The 20,561-nt window shown below is 39.4% G+C and overlaps 2 protein-coding genes across 2 annotated transcripts; one reads left to right on the plus strand and one right to left on the minus strand.

Annotated features, from left to right (window-relative positions):
- Positions 1 to 2,686: 2,686 nt before the first annotated feature.
- Positions 2,687 to 3,866, minus strand: LOC139551326 (C-C motif chemokine 4-like). The gene is made up of 4 exons (XM_071362828.1): positions 3,677 to 3,866; positions 3,424 to 3,538; positions 3,162 to 3,239; positions 2,687 to 2,922 (listed from the first exon to the last, which is right to left on the minus strand). The coding sequence occupies exons 1-4, from the start codon at positions 3,762 to 3,764 to the stop codon at positions 2,886 to 2,888; spliced, it is 318 nt and encodes a 105-aa protein (XP_071218929.1). The 5' UTR covers positions 3,765 to 3,866; the 3' UTR covers positions 2,687 to 2,885.
- Positions 3,867 to 13,461: 9,595 nt separating this feature from the next.
- LOC139550271 (C-C motif chemokine 20-like) lies at positions 13,462 to 17,813 on the plus strand. Its single transcript, XM_071361054.1, has 5 exons — positions 13,462 to 13,587; positions 13,700 to 16,494; positions 16,636 to 16,750; positions 16,936 to 17,013; positions 17,254 to 17,813. Exons 2-5 carry the CDS (start codon positions 16,407 to 16,409, stop codon positions 17,288 to 17,290), a joined length of 318 nt encoding a protein of 105 aa, XP_071217155.1. The 5' UTR covers positions 13,462 to 13,587; positions 13,700 to 16,406; the 3' UTR covers positions 17,291 to 17,813.
- The last annotated feature ends 2,748 nt before the right edge of the window (positions 17,814 to 20,561 follow it).

Below are 20,561 nucleotides of genomic sequence, written 5' to 3' on the forward strand. Positions count from 1 at the left end.
CTATGCCCTCCGACGAACCATCAAACAGGCAAAGTGTCAGTACAAGACTAAGATCGAATCGTACTACGACGCTCGTCGAATGTGGCAGGGCTTACAAACCATTACAGACTACAAAGGGAAGCACAGTCAAGAGCTGCCCAGTGACACAAGCCTACCAGACGAGCTAAACTTCTTCTATGCTCGCTTCGAGGCAAATAACACTGAAACATGCATGAGAGAAACAGCTGTTCCGGATGACTGTGTGATCACAATCTGCGCAGCCGATGTGAGTAAGACCTTTAAACAGGTCAACATTCACAAGGCCGTGTCTCCAGCCTGGTACGGCCTGTGCCTGCTCCACGCACTAAGCCTCCAGTGATGATCCATGGAACGAAACCTCCAGTGATGATCCATGGCCCGAAGCCTCCAGTGTTGATCAATGGCCCGGAGCCTCCAGTGATGATCAATGGCCCGGAGCCTCCAGTGATGATCCATGGCCCGAAGCCTCCAGTGATGATCCATGGACCAAAGCCTCCAGTGATGATCCATGGCCCGGAGCCTCCAGTGATGATCCATGGCCCGGAGCCTCCAGTGATGATCCATGGCCCAGAGCCTCCAGTGATGATCCATGGCCCAGAGCCTCCAGTGATGATCCATGGCCCAGAGCCTCCAGTGATGATCCATGGCCCGAAGCCTCCAGTGATGATCCATGGCCCGAAGCCTCCAGTGATGATCCATGGCCCAGAGCCTCCAGTGATGATCCATGGCCCGAAGCCTCCAGTGATGATCCATGGCCCGAAGCCTCCAGTGATGAACCATGGCCCGGAGCCTCCAGTGATGATCCATGGCCCGGAGCCTCCAGTGATGATCCATGGCCCGGAGTCTCCAGTGATGATCCGTGGCCCGGAGCCTCCAGAGACGATCCAAGGTCCAGAGCCTCCAGCGACGGTCAGCGGTCCAGCGCCGGTCGCCGGTCCAGAGCCTCCAGCGACGGTCTGCAGTCCAGAGCCTCCAGCGACGGTCGGCGGTCCAGAGCCTCCAGCGACAGTCTGCAGTCCAGAGCCTCCAGCGACAGTCTGCAGTCCAGAACCTCCAGGTTCCCAATCCGGAGCCTTCTGCGACAATCTACGGTCCGGAGCCTTCTGTGACGATCTACGGTCCGGAGTCCCCGGCGACGATCTACCGTCCGGAGTCCCCGGCGACGATCTACCGTCCGGAGTGCCCGGCGATGATCCACGGTTCAATTCCTTCCGGCGACAATCCCCGCACCAGAGGCGCCATCGAAGTTGGCGGAGCGGGGGGGGGGGGGGGGTACTGTCACGCCTTGACCTTAGAGATCCTTTTAATTCTCTATTTGGTTAGGTCAGGATGTGACTAGGGTGGGCAGTCTATGTTTTCTATTTCTTTGTTGGCCGGGTATGGTTCCCAATCAGAGGCAGCTGTCTATCGTTGTATCTGATTGGGGATCATATTTAGGCAGCCTTTTTCCACCTGTAGTTTGTGGGATCTTGTTTGTGTATAGTTACCTTAAGCACTGCATAGCTTCCCGTTCGTTTCTTCTGTATTGATTTGGTGAGTTTCATAAATTAAACATGTGGAACTCTACGCACGCTGCTCCTTGGTCCGTTTATTATAACAACTATCGTGACAGTGAGAGTGATTCACCCTCTGCTGACCTCTCATGGTGTAGAGTCCTCTACCGTTACTACATCAATCCATTGGTGACCTCTCAAAGGTGTAGTGTCCTCTACACTTACTACATCCCCCCCCCCACTGGTGAACTCTCATGGTGTAGTGTTCTCTACAGTTACTACACCCATCCACTGGTGACTTCTCAAAGGTGTAGTGTCCTCTACACTTACTACATCCACCCACTGGTGACTTCTCAAAGGTGTAGTGTCCTCTACACTTACTACACCCATCCACTGGTGACTTCTCAAAGGTGTAGTGTCCTCTACACTTACTACATCCCCCCACTGGTGACCTCTCATGGTGTAGTGTCCTCTACACTTACTACATCCACCCACTGGTGACTTCTCAAAGGTGTAGTGTCCTCTACACTTACTACACCCATCCACTGGTGACTTCTCAAAGGTGTAGTGTCCTCTACACTTACTACATCCACCCACTGGTGACCTCTCAAAGGTGTAGTGTCCTCTACACTTACTACATCCACCCACTGGTGAACTCTCATGGTGTAGTGTCCTCTACAGTTACTACATCCACCCACTGGTGACCTCTCATGGTGCAGTATCCTCCTCAGTTACTATTCAATATCTTGTCTCTGTCTGCTTCATCTGTTAGTGTCTGTCATTGTACTGTCCAAGGTTCATCTTAAATTCACCACTCATACCACACAAGATGAACACACACAACAAGTGAGAATTCTTTAGAAAATATATTTATTATTGACATAAAATAATAAAGTAACAGTTAAAAGCAACAGTTGTGATCAATGATATGATCATATACAAGACTTTTATGAATAAAAGTGCTACAACGTGTGCAATTTCTGATGCCCATAAAACGAGATCAAACCATTAAACTCTGCAATCACAAAGCCTATTTCATATACAAACAGGTTATAGTAAAATATAATACATTTATTATAGATATAAATTGTAACAGTGACAAAAAAAAGTTTAAACATGTAGTTTCCTGATAGTCTTACAACGAGATCGTAACCTTATTGCTCATAAAAAAAAGTGTTATATTAAAACTAAAAAAAAATATTTACAAAATCTATTTATATAAAATCAGCCCAGAAAATATAGGACTAAGAAAATATAGGTAGATGGATAGCAGATGAAACAGGATGGGAGATTTACACTGGTTATTAACATGTTCAGTTCCTGACTGTTAAATACACATGTTCTGCTGATCTGTATCCAGAACCCATCATCGGATTAGGACTGTGATTTCCTGAAGTGAACCGCCTTGTCCCTGAAATAGATTAGAAACATTCATATTATTTTCAGTTGTTAAGGCCACTCTTATATTTCAATATCTCCAATTAGAGTTGTATCTGTGGTCAAATCTGAAACAGGTTCAATGTGTCTACATTCAGGAGTACCAACTTTGTTTGTACCATTCATAATAAAGAACTATATTCTAAATCCCTTTAAATATTCAAGTGTAAATTGTATAACAGTTGTAATGTTATTTATGAGAGTCATTCTTACCCCAGTCGGTTGACATGTTGGATCACCGAGCTCTGGGAAGGGTCTGCACACAAATCTTTCCCCTTTTTAGTGTGGAATCTGGAAGAGACACATACAAAACCGTAAGTCCATATTCAACACTCTGTTTTTACAACATTGTTAACCGATATTTCTATTCAACTATAATTACAGTATAATGTATTTTTCTTGCTGAATAATTTAAAGTTCTCTAAAGAATCCTGAAGTTAATTCAAAACTAAATAATCACATCAAAGATACTCACATGATGGCAGGGATTCTGCAGATTTCAGTCGTGAACTGTAGGGTATAGCCTACGATAACTCCAAAAGGTATTTCCCCACCAGTATAGCTTTGACAGCAGCCTCTTCTACGACGTCCTGTAAATGAACAAATAAACAATTAAAGAGGAATCTTGATGAAGACTAAATATTACTCTAATTGTCCAACAGTTTATTTCAGTTTTCCAGTAATAACACAGACGGACTAAGACACAACTTTCACAGCAGAATATTGACCTTGTTTAGCTGCAGAAGCCTCAGTAGTGAACAGCCCCACAGCCAGGAGCACAAGCAGCACAATAACAGGGGCTCTGATCTGGGCCATCTCTTCTTCTGTGGTGCTGTGGTTAGTGATGTGATGAGCTGCTGTCTTGTCTTCAGAAAGAGAGCTTCAGTGGCTGTGTGAGGTCCTACTCCTCACCAGAGCTATATACAGTGGGGAGAACAAGTATTTGATACACTGACAATTTTGCAGGTTTTCCTACTTACAAAGCATGTAGAGGTCTGTAATTTTTATCATAGGTACACTTCAACTGTGAGAGAAGGAATCTAAAACAAAAATCCAGAAAATCACATTGTATGATTTTTAATTAATTAATTTGCATTTTATTGCATGACATAAGTATTTGATACATCAGAAAAGCAGAACTGAATATTTGGTACAGAAACCTTAGTTTGCAATTACAGAGATCATACGTTTCCTGTAGTTCTTGACCAGGTTTGCACACACTGCAGCAGGGATTTTGGCCCACTCCTCCATACAGACCTTCTCCAGATCCTTCAGGTTTCGGGGCTGTCGCTGGGCAATACGGACTTTCGGCTCCCTCCAAAGATTTTCTATTGGGTTCAGGTCTGGAGACTGGCTAGGCCACTCCAGGACCTTGAGATGCTTCTTACGGAGCCACTCCTTAGTTGCCCTGGCTGTGTGTTTCGGGTCGTTGTCATGCTGGAAGACCCAGCCACGACCCATCTTCAATGCTCTTACTGAGGGAAGGAGGTTGTTGGTCAAGATCTCGCGATACATGGCCCCATCCATCCTCCCTTCAATACGGTGCAGTCGTCCTGTCCCCTTTGCAGAAAAGCATCCCCAAAGAATGATGTTTCCACCTCCATGCTTCACGGTTGGGATGGTGTTCTTGGGGTTGTACTCATCCTTCTATTCCTCCAAACACGGCGAGTGGAGTTTAGAGCAAAAAGCTCTATTTTTGTCTCATCAGACCACATGACCTTCTCCCATTCCTCCTCTGGATCATCCAGATGGTCTTTGGCAAACTTCAGACGGGCCTGGACATGCGCTGGCTTGAGCAGGGGGACCTTGCGTGCGCTGCAGGATTTTAATCCATGACGGCGTAGTGTGTTACTAATGGTTTTCTTTGAGACTGTGGTCCCAGCTCTCTTCAGGTCATTGACCAGGTCCTGCCGTGTAGTTCTGGGCTGATCCCTCACATTCCTCATGATCATTGATGCCCCACGAGGTGAGATCTTGCATGGAGCCCCAGACCGAGGGTGATTGACCGTCATCTTGAACTTCTTCCATTTTCTAATAATTGTGCCAACAGTTGTTGCCTTCTCACCAAGCTGCTTGGCTATTGTCCTGTAGCCCATCCCAGCCTTGTACAGGTCTACAATTTATCCCTGATGTCCTTACACAGCTCTCTGGTCTTGGCCATTGTGGAGAGGTTGGAGTCTGTTTGATTGAGTGTGTGGACAGGTGTCTTTTATACAGGTAACGAGTTCAAACAGGTGCAGTTAATACAGGTAATGAGTGGAGAACAGGAGGGCTTCTTAAAGAAAAACTAACAGGTCTGTGAGAGCCGGAATTCTTACTGGTTGGTAGGTGATCAAATACTTATGTCATGCAATAAAATGCAAATTAATTACTTAAAAATCATACAATGTGATTTTCTGGATTTTTGTTTTAGATTCCGTCTCTCACAGTTGAAGTGTACCTATGATAAAAATGACAGACCTCTACATGCTTTGTAAGTAGGAAAACCTGCAAAATCGGCAGTGTATCAAATACTTGTTCTCCCCACTGTATATACTCCTGGTGCAGGTGGAAACTTATTCTCTGAGAGGTGAAATGGGCTTTCCTACCCATGCCTTAAAACCAAAGTTCCACGGCAGAATTTCCCCATCACTTTCCCCAACGAGCAACAAAAAAGGAACAAGATTCTTCAACAGAACAAGAGGGAGAATGTTTTGAGCCCAATCTTTACTTGCCTATTCATGATCGACAATCATAGTATTAAGTACTAGTATTAAGTACTACATATTTCAATGAAGAATTTGTGTTGATACTCTATCCTATGATCCTATATAGACATATACATATCTGGTAGCCTGGAGAGTGTAAGATTATTGCCTTTCTATTATGAGGTTGCATTGCCAAACGCGGTCTCAAATGAACTTATTTTTCTGTGATTATATATGTGTGTGTGTGTGTGTGTGTGTGTGTGTGTGTGTGTGTGTGTGTGTGTGTGTGTGTGTGTAGCCATGTACCCACGTCAGTGAAACCACTGCAGATCTTATCAACATTGAACATACTGTATTTACAGTTATCAGATTTATCAGTTCATTTAGGAGGAATCACAATGCATTGTGAACTACAGTGGGTAAGGTTGTGCAGTCAAACCAAGGGATTGCCTCTTTTTGTGGCCTATGAAGCAGTTGACACATTTAAGATGGTGATATTGATGAGAAAATATGTGATTGGACTGTTAGATAGCAAATAAACCACAATAGCACCACAGAACCAGTAAATAACTTTGATTTCCCCACAGGGTGTTGCACTGAGGAATGTCAATAACTTTTCTTACAAGACGTATGACAGCTATGATGACATAATGACCCCAGGGCTCTGAGTTGTAATTCCTAATTCTACAGCTCTGACTGATGGTCAACATTCTATACTAGAGGAACACTCCTCTAACCTGTTGAACAGGGGAATATAAATGGGATTGATGTGTGTATTATTTATTTACGTTTTCTAGGTATTACTGCACTGTTAGAGCTAGAAACACAAGCATAACAACTGCAAATCTGTGTGCTCGACCAATAAACGTTGATTTGATTTGCACTGAAATACAAAAGAGGAATGTAATATCTTATCTGATAAATACAATAGTCCCTTCTATGTGTGAGTGTGTGTGACTGCAACCTGGTCTCAGAGCATTTCATATTATTATGTAATAGAGGTCGACGATTAATCGGTATCGGCCTTTTTGGTCCTCCAATAATCGGTATCGGTATCAGCGTTGAAAAATCATAATCGGTCGACCTCTATTATGTAAATCTGAGACACTCTATTTCGTATGATATGTTCCGAATTTGCAAAACATATGATATGTTACAATTTCGTTATGGGTTAGAATTAAGGTTAGACTGAAGTTTAGGAGTTAGGATAAAGGGTTAAGGTTAGGGGACGGGTTAGCTAACATGCTAAGTACAGTGCCTTGCAAAAGTATTCACCCCCTTGGCGTTTTTCCTATTTTGTTGCATTACAACCTGTAATTTAAATTGATTTTTATTTGGATTTCATGTAATGGACATTCACAAAATAGTCAAAAAAAGTCCAATGAAGAAAATTACTTATTTCTAAACATTTTTTAAATGAAAAACGGAAAGTGGTGCATATGTATTCACCCCCTTTGCTATGAAGTCCCATAATAAGATTTGGTGCAACCAATTACCTTCAGAAGTCACATAATTAGTTAAATAAAGTCCACCTGTGTGCAATCTAAGTGTCTGTCATGCCCAGACCTTAGTTATCTATGTTTTCTTTATTATTTTGGTTAGGTCAGGGTGTGACGAGGGTGGGTATGCTTGTTTTGTATTGTCTAGGGTTTTTGTATGTCTAGGGGTGTTTGTAAGTCTAGGCATATGTAGGTCTATGGTGGCCTGAATTGGTTTCCAATCAGAGGCAGCTGTTTATCGTTGTCTCTCATTGGAGATCATATTTAGGTTGCCATTTTCCCTTTTGGTTATGTGGGTTCTTATTCTATGTTTAGTTGCCTGTCTGCACTAACCATATTAGCTTCACGATTCGGTTTGTTATTTAGCTTTGTTTTGTTATTTTGTTCGTTTTGTTCAGTGTTCATTCTTTAAATAAAGAAGAATGTACGCTGATCACGCTGCGCCTTGGTCTCCTCCCTACGACGGCCGTGACAGTGTCACATGATCTGTCACATGATCTCAGTATATATATACACCTGTTCTGAAAGACCCCAGAGTCTGCAACACCACCAAACAAGGGGTATTATGAAGACTTGCAGCTGTAATTGTGGCAAAAGGTGGCTCTACAAAGTATATCCTTTGGGGGGGTGAATAGTTATCCACGCTCAAGTTTTCTGTTTTTTTGGTCGTTATTTCTTGTTTGTTTCACAATAATAATAAAAAATGCATTTTCATTGTGGTAGGCATGTTGTGTAAATCAAATGACACCCCCCCCCAAAAAAATATCAATTTAATTCCAGGATGTAAGGCAACACAATAGGAAAAATGCCAAGGGGGTGAATAATTTCGCAAGCCACTGTAGTTCCAAAGCACCTAAAAAGTAGTAAGTAGTTGAACATTTGCTTATTTGCAAAAATTGTCCGTGATGCAATTAATACTTGAAACCTTTGTGTTGCTAGACGTTGGCGTTACATGTCTACCTGTCCACCCTGACCAACCACCCTCCTTTCATTTTTACATTAGGTAACCATCTGTCTTATGTAACTATACCAAACATAACATATCATACTAAATAGAGTCTCGGATTTACGTACAGAATAATATGAAATGCTCTGAGACCAGGTTGGTAACTTAGACCTTGTTCACTGAAGTGCATGGATGTGGGCTGTTACGTGTAGGTTGTCTTGATAATATGGTTATTTTCTAGGTCAGAGGAACTCAGAATGTGCTGATGACCTCAACTCAAAGGTGGAAAAGTGTTTCTGTAACAACTAAATAGGTCATGATGAAGGGATTTTAACAGGTCCTCTTCAGTTGTTGCATCATAACTGTCCCTGTGACAACCACAACCTTTTCCCCCTTGAGTTTGTCGCACGATGCGCTCATTTTTGATATTTTATGATATTTTCATGTATATCAAGATGGGGACGTTAAACAATGACATAGAACTACTGTCGGTCTACCATTTCAAAACATGGTCTTAGCTTCAACATGTTGGGCAGTGTATGGTTCTTCCACTTTGGAGAACGTTAAGATTGTTGGCTTTTGTTGTTTTCTGCTATAGAAATACCCGTTGTTCATAAAACTACAAAAAGCCATTTCTACTATTACTAATTACAGGTAACCTTTCGATCATGTACAACAGAGATCACAATACTGATTGAAAGACTAACTGAAATGAAGGATCATTTCCATTCACAGAGCCATTGAAGACCACATCAATGAACTGAAGTGATGAGAAAACCCTTCATTCTCACACCCACTGCTACTTGTTTAATATTTACTATATCAAAGGATTCTTGCAGTCAAATGTTCTCTTTTTGTAATATCAATAGCTGATATTACAGTTGCGATACATTTAATAGTATCTCCTACAGTACATACTAATCACAACTGTCAAGATTTATTGTGTTTGAATTGAACACTCAAACTTATTTTTAAGGCTACTGTACATAACATCACATTATGTCACACGATACCAACATTATGTAATGATCTACACTCTCAGAAAAAAGGCTTCCAAAAGGCTGCTTTGGCTGTCCCCATACAGTAGGAACACCCTTTTTGGTTCCAGGTAGAACCTTCTGGGTTCCATGTAGAACCTTCTGTGGAAAGGGTTCTACATGGAACCCAAAACGTTTCTACCTGGAACAAAAAAGGTTCTAGATGGCAACTTTTTTTCTGAGCGTGTAGTACAACAATAACATCTTCCTTAATTTGTTGCTGACACGCACCAAAATATAGTTGCTGTAAATTCTTGACGAGGCCAGAGAGTGGAAGGGGGTTTTGTACCAAGTTACAAACAATGGGGCCCGTTTGTCACACTTCCCTCCCTGACCCAAATAAAAATCCACCTTGTTCCTCAACCGCTGGGTCTGCGGTCCAGAAAAGGGCATCATATTTCCAACTGAGAAAGTATTTAAACTAGAATCCCAGATCATTGGATCAGATGATCTTGGAATCTCATTCTGAGGAGAAAGTTCCAGGTATCTGTTGAACTTCACTGCCTGCCTAGACCTCTGAACCTGACAAGATGGCAAAGCTTGCTGTGACTCTCTCTACTCTGCTGCTGCTGTTGTTGGCACTGATGACTCTGGGTGAAACTAGTAAATAGGACAGGAACTGCCATCTAATGTGCTGTTCACTACCATCAATATGGACTTAGTCATATTTAAGTTTTCCACCTAGTTTCACTTTTTGTCTTATCTTAACGTATGTCTTAATATCTGTGATGTTTGTGTTGTGCAGGTCCTCTGAAAATAGGTATGCACAAGAATGCACAGAACACAACATGTTGCACAGAATACCAAAAGACCCCATCCCCAAGATGAGGCTGGGAGAATATGTAATCCAACATTTCTGAGGGAGATGTACCATCAAGGCTGTAAGTATTCAGCTCTATCAAGTCTTTAAACAGTAGAAACAGGCTTTTTGTATACTTATTTCTCCCATTGACTATGGTATAGAGCATTACAAATGAAATACAACTAGGAAGAGCAGATGGTTTATTCAGTTCATTCCTGTTTTCTAATATGTTTTAGAAGAGATTATTTTCGGAATGTTCAAGTAAAACTTTTATTGCAGTGGGCTAAATTTAGGGTCAAACACTGTTTCTTGGTGGTCTTTAACAAATCTACTTTGAATCAAAAGTATACACCAACATGGTTATGGGCTTAAAAATAATTTAACACCTGTACCATGTCAGATATAGAGTTGAAATGTATTACAGTTTGAGTTTTCGTCCCAATATTACACTTTATATACATCACAGCATCCTGAAAAATATGAATAACATTCCACCCATGAGGCCACTATGTGATTTGACTGCAGGAAAGGGCTACCAGACACATTTTTAGATTGTTGAAACTGATGTAAGAAATGTTTCATGATTCTAAATCACTCTGGATCATTTTAAGTGAGGCTCTATAATATCACTTCATATTGATAAATGGGAATTGTCCTCTGAACAAATGCATATTCAAAATAGTGGTTATTTTGTAGAGGTTGGTTGAGGTTAAAAGGGGATGGTGTAGTTGAAATGTACTCAAAGTTGTAATATAATTTCAAAGATGGTGACATGATTTTCCTATGCTATCAAGTAAAGCGTCAAAGGTGATTTTATAAGAGAATGTTTTAATGATTGGTTAAATTGAAATGACTGTTTTCCACAGACATGAAGAAATAGGATACTGCAACTAAGACAACATGAAATGCAAATTTATCTTGCCCTTTGTGCTACTGAGACCGAGACACTGAAAAACAGCTTCTATCTCAAGGCCATCAGACTGTTAAACAGCCATCACTAGCACTTTAGAGGCTGCTACCTATAGGCATAGACTAGAAATCACTGTCCACTTTTATAATGGAACACTAGTCACTTTAATCATGTTTACATATCTGGCATTACTCATCTCATATATACTGTATTCTATACTATTCTATGGTATCTTAGGCACTTAATCATGTTTACATATCTGGCATTACTCATCTCATATCTATATACTGTATTCTATACTATTCTATGGTACCTTAGGCACTTAATAATGTTTACATATCTGGCATTACTCATCTCATATGTATATACTGTGTTCTATACTATTCTACTGTATCTGGGTCCGTTCCTGTGACATCGCTCGTCCATATATATATAGTCTTAACTCATTACTGCTTAGATTTCTTTGTATTGGGTATATGTTGTGTAATTTGTTAGACATTACTTGTTAGATATTGCTGCACTGTCGGAGATAGAAGCACAAGCATTTAGCTATACCCGCAATAACATCTGCAAATCACATGTATGTGACCAATGAAATTGTATTTTATTCATAGGCTAAAAAGATATTGTTGTATATGTCATTAAGTAGTAGTGCTCGCTGAAGGAAATAGAATAGCATCTTGAGAAAAGTGTTCAAATGTATTATTAGGTGTGTTTGCTGAAAGAAAAGCACAACTTTAGATACTGTTCATACTTACTATTATTATTATTATTATGATTTGCCTTCTGCTGCCACCTGTAGCCAAATCCGTAAAAGCTACTGACACAACTTTAAAACTTGCACGCTGACCGTCAGCAGTGTGCTTGAAAAAAAATAACATTTTGATACTACTTATACTTTTCAAACTACAACCATATTTGCATAAACCCCAATGCATTTCGTTGGCCATAGAAATGAATGGTAAATATTTCAGTCTTCAACCTGTTAAGCTAGAAGAGTTGTTCAAAAACTCTATAACGTGTAGACCGGTCTGGAATAGGTTGCTTGTATACAGCTTTTTGATACCATTTATACTTTTGAACTGTAGCTGTTTTAAATGTTCATAAAAGCTCCATAGGCTTCAATGGGAAGTATTTAGATTTGCTACTGCCCTTGAATTCTGTATTGACATTCTATCAAATATTGACACCATTGGCAGACTTTGTATACAACTGGAAAACATTTATATGCACACAAATAAGGTAATTGTCACGTCCTGACCATAGTTCTTATGTGTTTTGCTTGTTTTAGTGTTGGTCAGGACGTGAGCTGGGTGGGCATTCTATGTTGTGTGTCTAGTTTGTCTGTTTCTATGTTTGGCATATTATGGTTCTCAATCAGAGGCAGATGTTTTGTGTTGTCTCTGATTGGGAATCATATATAGGTGGCTTGTTTTGTGTAGGGATTTTGTGGGTGGTTGTTTCCTGTCTCTGTGTTTTCTCTGCACCAGATAGGGCTGTATCGGTAAGCCACTTTTGTTATTTTGTAAGTGTTCACAGTTTCGTCTTGTTTATTAAAATCATGTTGAACACGAGCTACGCTGTGTCTTGGTCCGATCCCTGCTACACCTCCTCTTCAGACGAAGAGGAGGAAGGCTGCCGTTACAGTAATTAAAAGTACAATATGGGGAGAGTACATGGGGAGTCATATCTGTGCAGATGAGCTGTGTTTCAAAATCACTGATACAGGTCCCCTCCACCCTCTGCTTGTATGGATAAGTTGTAATTATGTCTCAGGAGAAACGTTGATTCAAATAAAAGAAATAAAAAGATCATCGAATTACTTCTACGTCCATTGTTACAACAACAAGGAAGTAACTTCGAACAACAAACACTGTATCTTTCCCTCAGATGTCATTGTATGCTTGATAGAACAGCAGAATATGTTCTGTGATTATTTTTTACCAAGATACCACAAGCCTGTGTTGGGCTTGGTGTCAGTGGAGGCTCTTCAGAGGAGGAAGGGGAGGACCATCCTCCCCAATGAATTTCATACAAATAAAAATGGTGAAACATTTTAAAAGTGCTCCTTTTTAGATACAACTATACTGAATATATTCACGTCACCAAATAATTGATTAAAACACAAGCTTCCGTTCTCCTCTTGGTACATTGACTTCAATACAAAACCTAGGAAGCTGCTCAAACAGAGGGATGCTATGTTAGCTAGCTGGCTATGACTATCCAACACAACACTGTTCCAAGTCAAGGTAAGCTTTTGGTTTTATTCATTTATTGCCACCGGGGCCCGCCGGTGTGACTGCTTAAGCTCCTCTTATGGCTCAAATATCAGCAGTGAGTATCAGCAGTGGAAAGAGGTGGCCATTTCAAACGGCCTCGTACTCAATTATTGTTTTTACAATATGCATATTATTATTAATTTTGGATAGAAAACACTGTCTAGTTTCTAAAACAGGTTTAATTATTTCTCTAAGTGAAACATAACTCTTTTTACAGCCCATTTTCTGTAAAAAGTGACATTTCCAAGAAGCTATGTCTCTCTTCAAGATACTCTCTATAAAAGGCCTTGGCACTTATGACTGTAGAAACACGTCACACATCTTCCCCTGGTTGTCATGCGGAAGTGAGAGAAAAAATGACTTGATTATCTCTGTCAGGGACTGAAAAGAACATCTTTGAGTGATAAGTGCGCACTTAATTTTTTTTTCTGGGCGCGAAGTAGGAACTGGACTGCGCTCCTGGAAAACACTCGTTATAGGTGAATATGACCTCCAGCTTCGATTTTCTTTGATACATGTCACAATATCATCCTAAAGTATGTTTTTTCAATATACTTTAATTATATTATTGAAATTTATTCTGGACTTTAGACGTGATGCGACGCAAGAATTTTGTCAAGACGGAGAGGTTAGCACGGCATGGCCAGTGTGCCATGCTAATTCAACAGGGACATCGTTCGTTCTAGGTCCAAATGAACACGGTTCTGAACAAAGGACCCTTTGGAGAACATTCTGATGGAAAATCAACAAAGATAAGGACCCAATTTGGGATGCTTTTTCATATATCTGTCGAACTGTGCTATCGCTAGCGTTTGACTAGAATCAATGCTGCTGTGTGTTAGCTATTGTAGTAAGCTAATATAACGATATATTGTGTTTTCGCTGTAAAACACTTCAGAAATCGGAAATATTGTCTGTATTCACAAGATCTTTCTCTTTCATTAGCTATCCACCATATATTTTTCTGAAATCTTTTCTGATGTGAAATTAGTAGTTGACGTTGGTGTCTGTTTTCTCTGGCTACTGCCGTGCGATTTCTGACTGTAGCTATGATGGTGGCTAAGATGGTAGCAGTAATGTAAAACTGATTTATAGCTAAAATATTCAACTTTTTCGAACAAAACATAGATTTATTGTGTAACATGTTATAGGACTGTCATCTGAGGTAGTTTTTTCTAGGTTATTTAGGTTGGTTCTAGGTTATTTAGGTTGGTTCTAGGTTAGTTTGGTTAGCTTTGTGCATGCTAATTGCATGCTACCGTTGCTGTGAAAAATGTCTGTCTGTCTTTTGTATTTGGTGGTGAGCTAACATAAATATATGTGGTGTTTTCGCTGTAAAACACTTCAGAAATCGGAAATATTGTCTGTATTCACAAGATCTTTGTCTTTCATTAGCTATCCACCATATATTTCTCTGAAATGTTTTCTGATGTGTAATAAGGTAGTTGACGTTGGTGTCTGTATTTTCTCTGGCTACTCCCGTGCGATTTCTTACTGTAGCTATGATGGTAGCAGTAATGTAAAACTGATTTATAGCTAAAATATGCATTTTTTTTGAACAAAACATAGATTTATTGTGTAACATGTTATAGGACTGTCATCTGAGGTAGTTTTTTCTAGGTTATTTAGGTTGGTTTTAGGTTAGTTAGGTTGGCTTGTGCATGCTACTTCATCCTACTTGTGCTGTGAAAAATGTCTGTCCTCTTTTTTATTTGGTGGTGAGCTAACATAAATATATGTGGTGTTTTCTCTGTAAAACATTTAAAAAATCGGACATGTTGGCTGGATTGACAAGATGTTTATCTTTAAAATGCTGTATTGGACTTGTTAATGTGTGAAAGTTAAATATTTTACAAAAATAGATTTTGAATTTCGCGCCCTGCACTTGAAGTGGCTGTTGTCATATTACGCCCGGTGCCGGGCTTGCAGCCTGAGCTGCTTAGCCCTTTATCCTAACTCCTAAACTTCAGTCTAACCTTAATTCTAACCCCTAACCTTAGTACCTATTCACCTAGCTAGAAATTGTAACATATCATATGTTTTGCAAATTTGGAACATATCATACGAAATAGTGTCTCAGATTTACATAATAATATGAAATGCTCTGAGACCAGGTTGCAGTCACACACACTCACACATAGAAGGGACTATTGTATTTATCAGATAAGATATTACATTCCTCTGTTGTATTTCAGTGCAAATCAAATCAACGTTTATTGGTCGAGCACCCAGATTTGCAGATGTTATGCTTGTGTTTCTAGCTCTAACAGTGCAGTAATACCTAGCAAATGTAAATAAATAATACACACATCAATCCCATGTATATTCCCCTGCTCAACAGGTTAGAGGACTGTTCCTCTGGTATAGAATGTTGACCATCAGTCAGAGCTGTAGAATTAGGAATTACAACTCAGAGCCCTGGGGTCATTATGTCATCATAGCTGTCATACGTCTTGTAAGAAAAGTTATTGATCATCCTCAGTGCAACACTCAGCCTGTCTTGAAATCAAAGTGATTTACTGGTTCTGTGGTGCTATTGTGGTTTGTTTGCTATCTAACAGTCCAATCACATATTTTCTCATCAATATCACTATCTTAAATGTGTCAACTGCTTCATAGGCCACAAAAAGAGGCAATCCCTTGTTTTGACTGCACAACCTTACCCACTGTAGTTCACAATGCATTGTGATTCCTCCTAAATGAACTGATAAATCTGATAACTGTAAATACAGTATGTTCAATGTTGATAAGATCTGCAGTGGTTTCACTGACGTGGGTACATGGCTACACACACACACACACATAATCACAGAAAAATAAGTTAATTTGAGACCGCGGTTGGCAATGCAACCTCATAATAGAAAGGCAATAATCTTACACTCTCCAGGCTGCCAGATATGTATATGTCTATATAGGATCATAGGATAGAGTATCAACACAAATTCTTCATTGAAATATGTAGTACTTAATACTAGTACTTAATACTATGATTGTCGATCATGAATAGGCAAGTAAAGATTGGGCTCAAAACATTCTCCTTCTTGTTCTGTTGAAGAATCTTGTTCCTTTTTTTTTGCTCGTTGGGGAAAGTGATGGGGAAATTCTGCCGAGGAACTTAGGTTTTAAGGCGTGGATAGGAAAGCCCATTTCACCTCTCAGAGAATAAGTTTCCACCTGCACCAGGAGTATATATATAGCTCTGGTAAGGAGTAGGAGCTCACACAGCCACTGAATCTCTCTTTCTGAAGACAAGACAGCAGCTCATCACATCACAAACCACAGCACCACAGAAGAAGAGATGGCCCAGATCAGAGCCCCTGTTATTGTGCTGCTCGTGCTCCTGGCTGTGGGGCTGTTCACTACTGAGGCTTCTGCAGCTAAACAAGGTCAATATTCGGCTGTGAAAGTTGTGTCTTAGTCCGTCTGTGTTATTACTGGAACACTGAAATAAACTGTTGGACAATTAGAGTTATATTTAGTCTTCATCAAGATTCCTCTTTAATTGTTGATTTGTTCATTTTTTACAGGACGTCGTAGAAGAGGCTGCTGTCAAAGCTATACTGGTGGGGAAATACCTTTTAGAGTTATCGTAGGCTATACCCTACAGATTGATACTGAAAACTGCAGAATCCCTGCCATCATGTGAGTATCTTTGATGTGATTATTTAGTTTTGAATTGAGGTTCAGGATTCTTTAGAGAACTTTAAATGATTCAGCAAGAAAAATACATTATACTGTAATTATAGTTGAATAGAAATATGAGTTAACAATGCTGTAAAAACAGAGTGTTGAATATGGACTTACGGTTTTGTATGTGTCTCTTCCAGATTTCACACTAAAAAGGGGAAAGATTTGTGTGCAGACCCTTCCCAGAGCTGGGTGATCCAACATGTCAACCGACTGGGGTAAGAATGACTCTCATAAATAACATTACAACTGTTATACAATTTACACTTGAATATTTAAAGGGATTTAGAATATAGTTGTTTATTATGAATGGTACAAACAGAGTTGGTACTCCTGAATGTAGACAGACTGAACATGTTTCAGATTTGACAACAGATACAACTCTAAATTAGAGATATTGAAATATAAGAGTGGCCTTAACAACTGAAAATAATATGAATGTTTCTAATGTATTTCAGGGACAAGGCGGTTCACATCAGGAAATCACAGTCCTAATCCGATGATGGGTTCTGGATACAGAGGAGCAGAACATGTGTATTTAACAGTCAGGAACTGAACATGTTAATAACCAGTGTAAATCTCCCATCCTGTTTCATCTGCTATCCATCTACCTATATTTTCTGGGCTGAATTTATATAAATAGATTTTGTAAATAAAAAATGTAGTTATAATATAACACTTTTTTATGAGCAATAAGGTTACGATCTCATTGTAAGACGATCAGGAAACTACATGTTTAAACTTTTTTTCATGAAAACATTTGTTACTTTTTGTCACTGTTACAATTTATATCTATAGTAAATGTATTATATTTTACTATAACCTGTTTGTATATGAAATAGGCTTTGTGATTGCAGAGTTTAATGGTTTGATCTCGTTTTATGGGCATCAGAAATTGCACACGCTGTAGCACTTTTATTCATAAAAGTATTGTATATGATCATATCATTGATCACATCTGTTGCTTTTAACTGTTACTTTACATTTTATGTCAATAATAAATATATTTTCTAAAGAATTCTCACTTGTTTTGTGTGTTCATCTTGTGTGGTATGAGTGGTGAATGGAAGATGAACCTTGGACAGTACAATGACAGACACTAACAGATGAAGCAGACAGAGACAAGATATTGAATAGTAACTGTGGAGGAGACTGCACCATGAGAGGTCACCAGTGGGTGGGGATGTAGTAACTGTAGAGGACACTACACCATGAGAGGTCACCAGTGGATGGATGTAGTAACTGTAGAGGACACTACACCATGAGAGGTCACCAGTGGATGGATGTAGTAACTGTAGAGGACACTACACCATGAGAGGTCACCAGTGGGTGGGGATGTAGTAACTGTAGAGGACTACACCATGAGAAGTCACCAGTGGATGGATGTAATAACTGTAGAGGACACTACACCATGAGAGGTCACCAGTGGGTGGATGTAGTAACTGTAGAGGACACTACACCATGAGAGATCACCAGTGGGTGGATGTAATAACTGTAGAGGACACTACACCATGAGAGATCACCAGTGGGTGGATGTAGTAACTGTAGAGGACACTACACCATGAGAGGTCAGCAGAGGGTGAATCACTCTCACAGTGTTTCTTATCAAGAGATGACATACAGTACATTCACTTTGGATGTGTCTGTGGTGTTTAAAACCTCTACCGCTTCTCTCTCCCGGATCCGGGATCCTGCTCATCAAAAAAGCTGACTAGCATAGCCTAGCCTAACGGGACAGGGATATCATATAATATAATTTTCATGAAATCACAAGTCCAATACAGCAAATGAAAGATAAACAGCTTGTGAATCCAGCCATCATTTCCGATTTTTTAAATGTTTTACAGCGAAAACACAATATGTATTTCTATTAGCTAACCACAATAGCCAAACACACAACCGCATATTTTCACCATGTTTCTACCGCATAGGTAGCTATCACAAAACCGATAAAATAGAGATAAAATTAGTCACTAACCAAGAAACAACTTCATCAGATGACAGTCTTATAACATGTTATACAATAAATGTATGTTTTGTTCGGAAATGTGCATATTTGAGGTATAAATCATAGTTTTACATTGCAGCTACCATCAGAAATATCCCCAAAGCAGCCAGAATAATTACAGAGAGCAATGTGAAATACCTAAATACTCATCATGAAACATTTATGAAAAATACATGGTGTACAGCAAATGAAAGATAAACATGTTGTGAATCCAGCCAATATTTCCGATTTTTTAAGTGTTTTACAGCGAAAACACAATATAGAATTATATTAGCTTACCACAATAGCCAAACACACAAACACATTTATTCACCGCAGAGGTAGCTTTCGCAAAAACCAGCAAAAGATATAAAATTAATCACTAACCTTGAACAACTTCATCAAATGACAGTCTTATAACATCAGGTTATACAATACACTTATGTTTTGTTCGAAAATGTGCATATTTAGAGCTGAAAACCGTGGTTATACATTGTGAATATGTAGCAACATTGTCCCAGAATGTCCGGAGATATTTTGGACACTCACCTAATCTGACCAAAGAACTCATCATAAACTTTACATAAAAAAACTTGTTGTGTGGAAAATGAAAGATACACTGGTTCTTAATGCAACCGCTGTGTTAGATTTAAAAAAAATAACTTTACCATAACATACAGCTTGCGTTATTGCGAGACAGCGCTCACCAAAACGGCGGAGAATAGGACTCAACATTTTACACTGAAATATGAAATAACATCATAAATGTTTTCTTACTTTTGTTGAGCTTCCATCAGAATCTTGTACAAGGAGTCCTTGGTCCAGAATAAATCGTTGTTTGGTTTTAGAATGTCCATTTCTTCTGTCGAATTAGCAACCTTAGCTAGCCATGTGGCGCGAACATGCCCATCAACTCTTGGCGCAAAGAACGGAAAATTACAAAAGTCCCAATAAACGTTGAATAAACTGATAAAACTCGGTTGAAAAAACCTACTTTATGTAGGAGTTATAGTGAATGTTCCTGAGTGGCCTAGTTACAGTTTGGACTTAAATCGGATTGAAAATCTATGGCAAGACTTCAAAATGGATGTCTAGCAATGATCAACAACCAACTTAACAGAGGCTGAAGAATTTTTTAAGGAATAATGGACAAATATTGTAAAATCCAGGTGTGCAAAGCTCTTAGGGACCCAGAAAGACTCACCGCTGTAATAGCTGCCAAAAGTGATTCAAATCAAATCCAAATCAAAATGTATTGGTCACATACACATGGTTAGCAGATGTTATTGGTCACATACACATGGTTAGCAGATGTTATTGGTCACATACACATGGTTAGCAGATGTTATTGGTCACATACACATGGTTAGCAGATGTTATTGGTCACATACACATGGTGGGCAGATATTATTGGTCACATACACATGGTGGGCAGATATTAGTGGTCACATACACATGGTTAGCTGATGTTATTGGTCACATACACATGGTTAGCAGATGTTATTGCGAGTGTAGTGAAATGCTTGTGCTTCTAGTTCCGACAGTGCAGCAATTTCTAACAAGTAATATCTAACAATTCCACAACAAATACCTAAAACACACAAATCTAAGTAAGGAATGGAATAATAATATAGAAATATATGGATGAGCAATGTCAGAGCAGCATAGGCTAAGATGCAATAGATAGTATAGAATACAGTATATACATATGAGATGAGTAATGCAAGATATGTAAACGTTATTAAAGTGGAATTATTAAAGTGACTAGTGTTCCATTTA

This window comes from Salvelinus alpinus, chromosome 23, assembly GCF_045679555.1.
Source record: "Salvelinus alpinus chromosome 23, SLU_Salpinus.1, whole genome shotgun sequence".
Classification (NCBI taxonomy): Eukaryota; Metazoa; Chordata; class Actinopteri; order Salmoniformes; family Salmonidae; genus Salvelinus; species Salvelinus alpinus.

Excerpts from the sequence above, each read along its gene's own strand:
- LOC139551326 (XM_071362828.1), bottom strand. The coding sequence starts at position 3,764 with ATGGCCCAGATCAGAGCCCCTGTTATTGTGCTGCTTGTGCTCCTGGCT. Across the intron at positions 3,240-3,423 it reads TGCAGAATCCCTGCCATCAT|ATTCCACACTAAAAAGGGGA; the intron begins GTGAGTATCTTT and ends TGTCTCTTCCAG. Across the intron at positions 2,923-3,161 it reads CAACATGTCAACCGACTGGG|GGACAAGGCGGTTCACTTCA; the intron begins GTAAGAATGACT and ends AATCTATTTCAG.
- LOC139550271 (XM_071361054.1), top strand. The coding sequence starts at position 16,407 with ATGGCCCAGATCAGAGCCCCTGTTATTGTGCTGCTCGTGCTCCTGGCT. Across the intron at positions 16,495-16,635 it reads GGCTTCTGCAGCTAAACAAG|GACGTCGTAGAAGAGGCTGC; the intron begins GTCAATATTCGG and ends CATTTTTTACAG. Across the intron at positions 17,014-17,253 it reads CAACATGTCAACCGACTGGG|GGACAAGGCGGTTCACATCA; the intron begins GTAAGAATGACT and ends AATGTATTTCAG.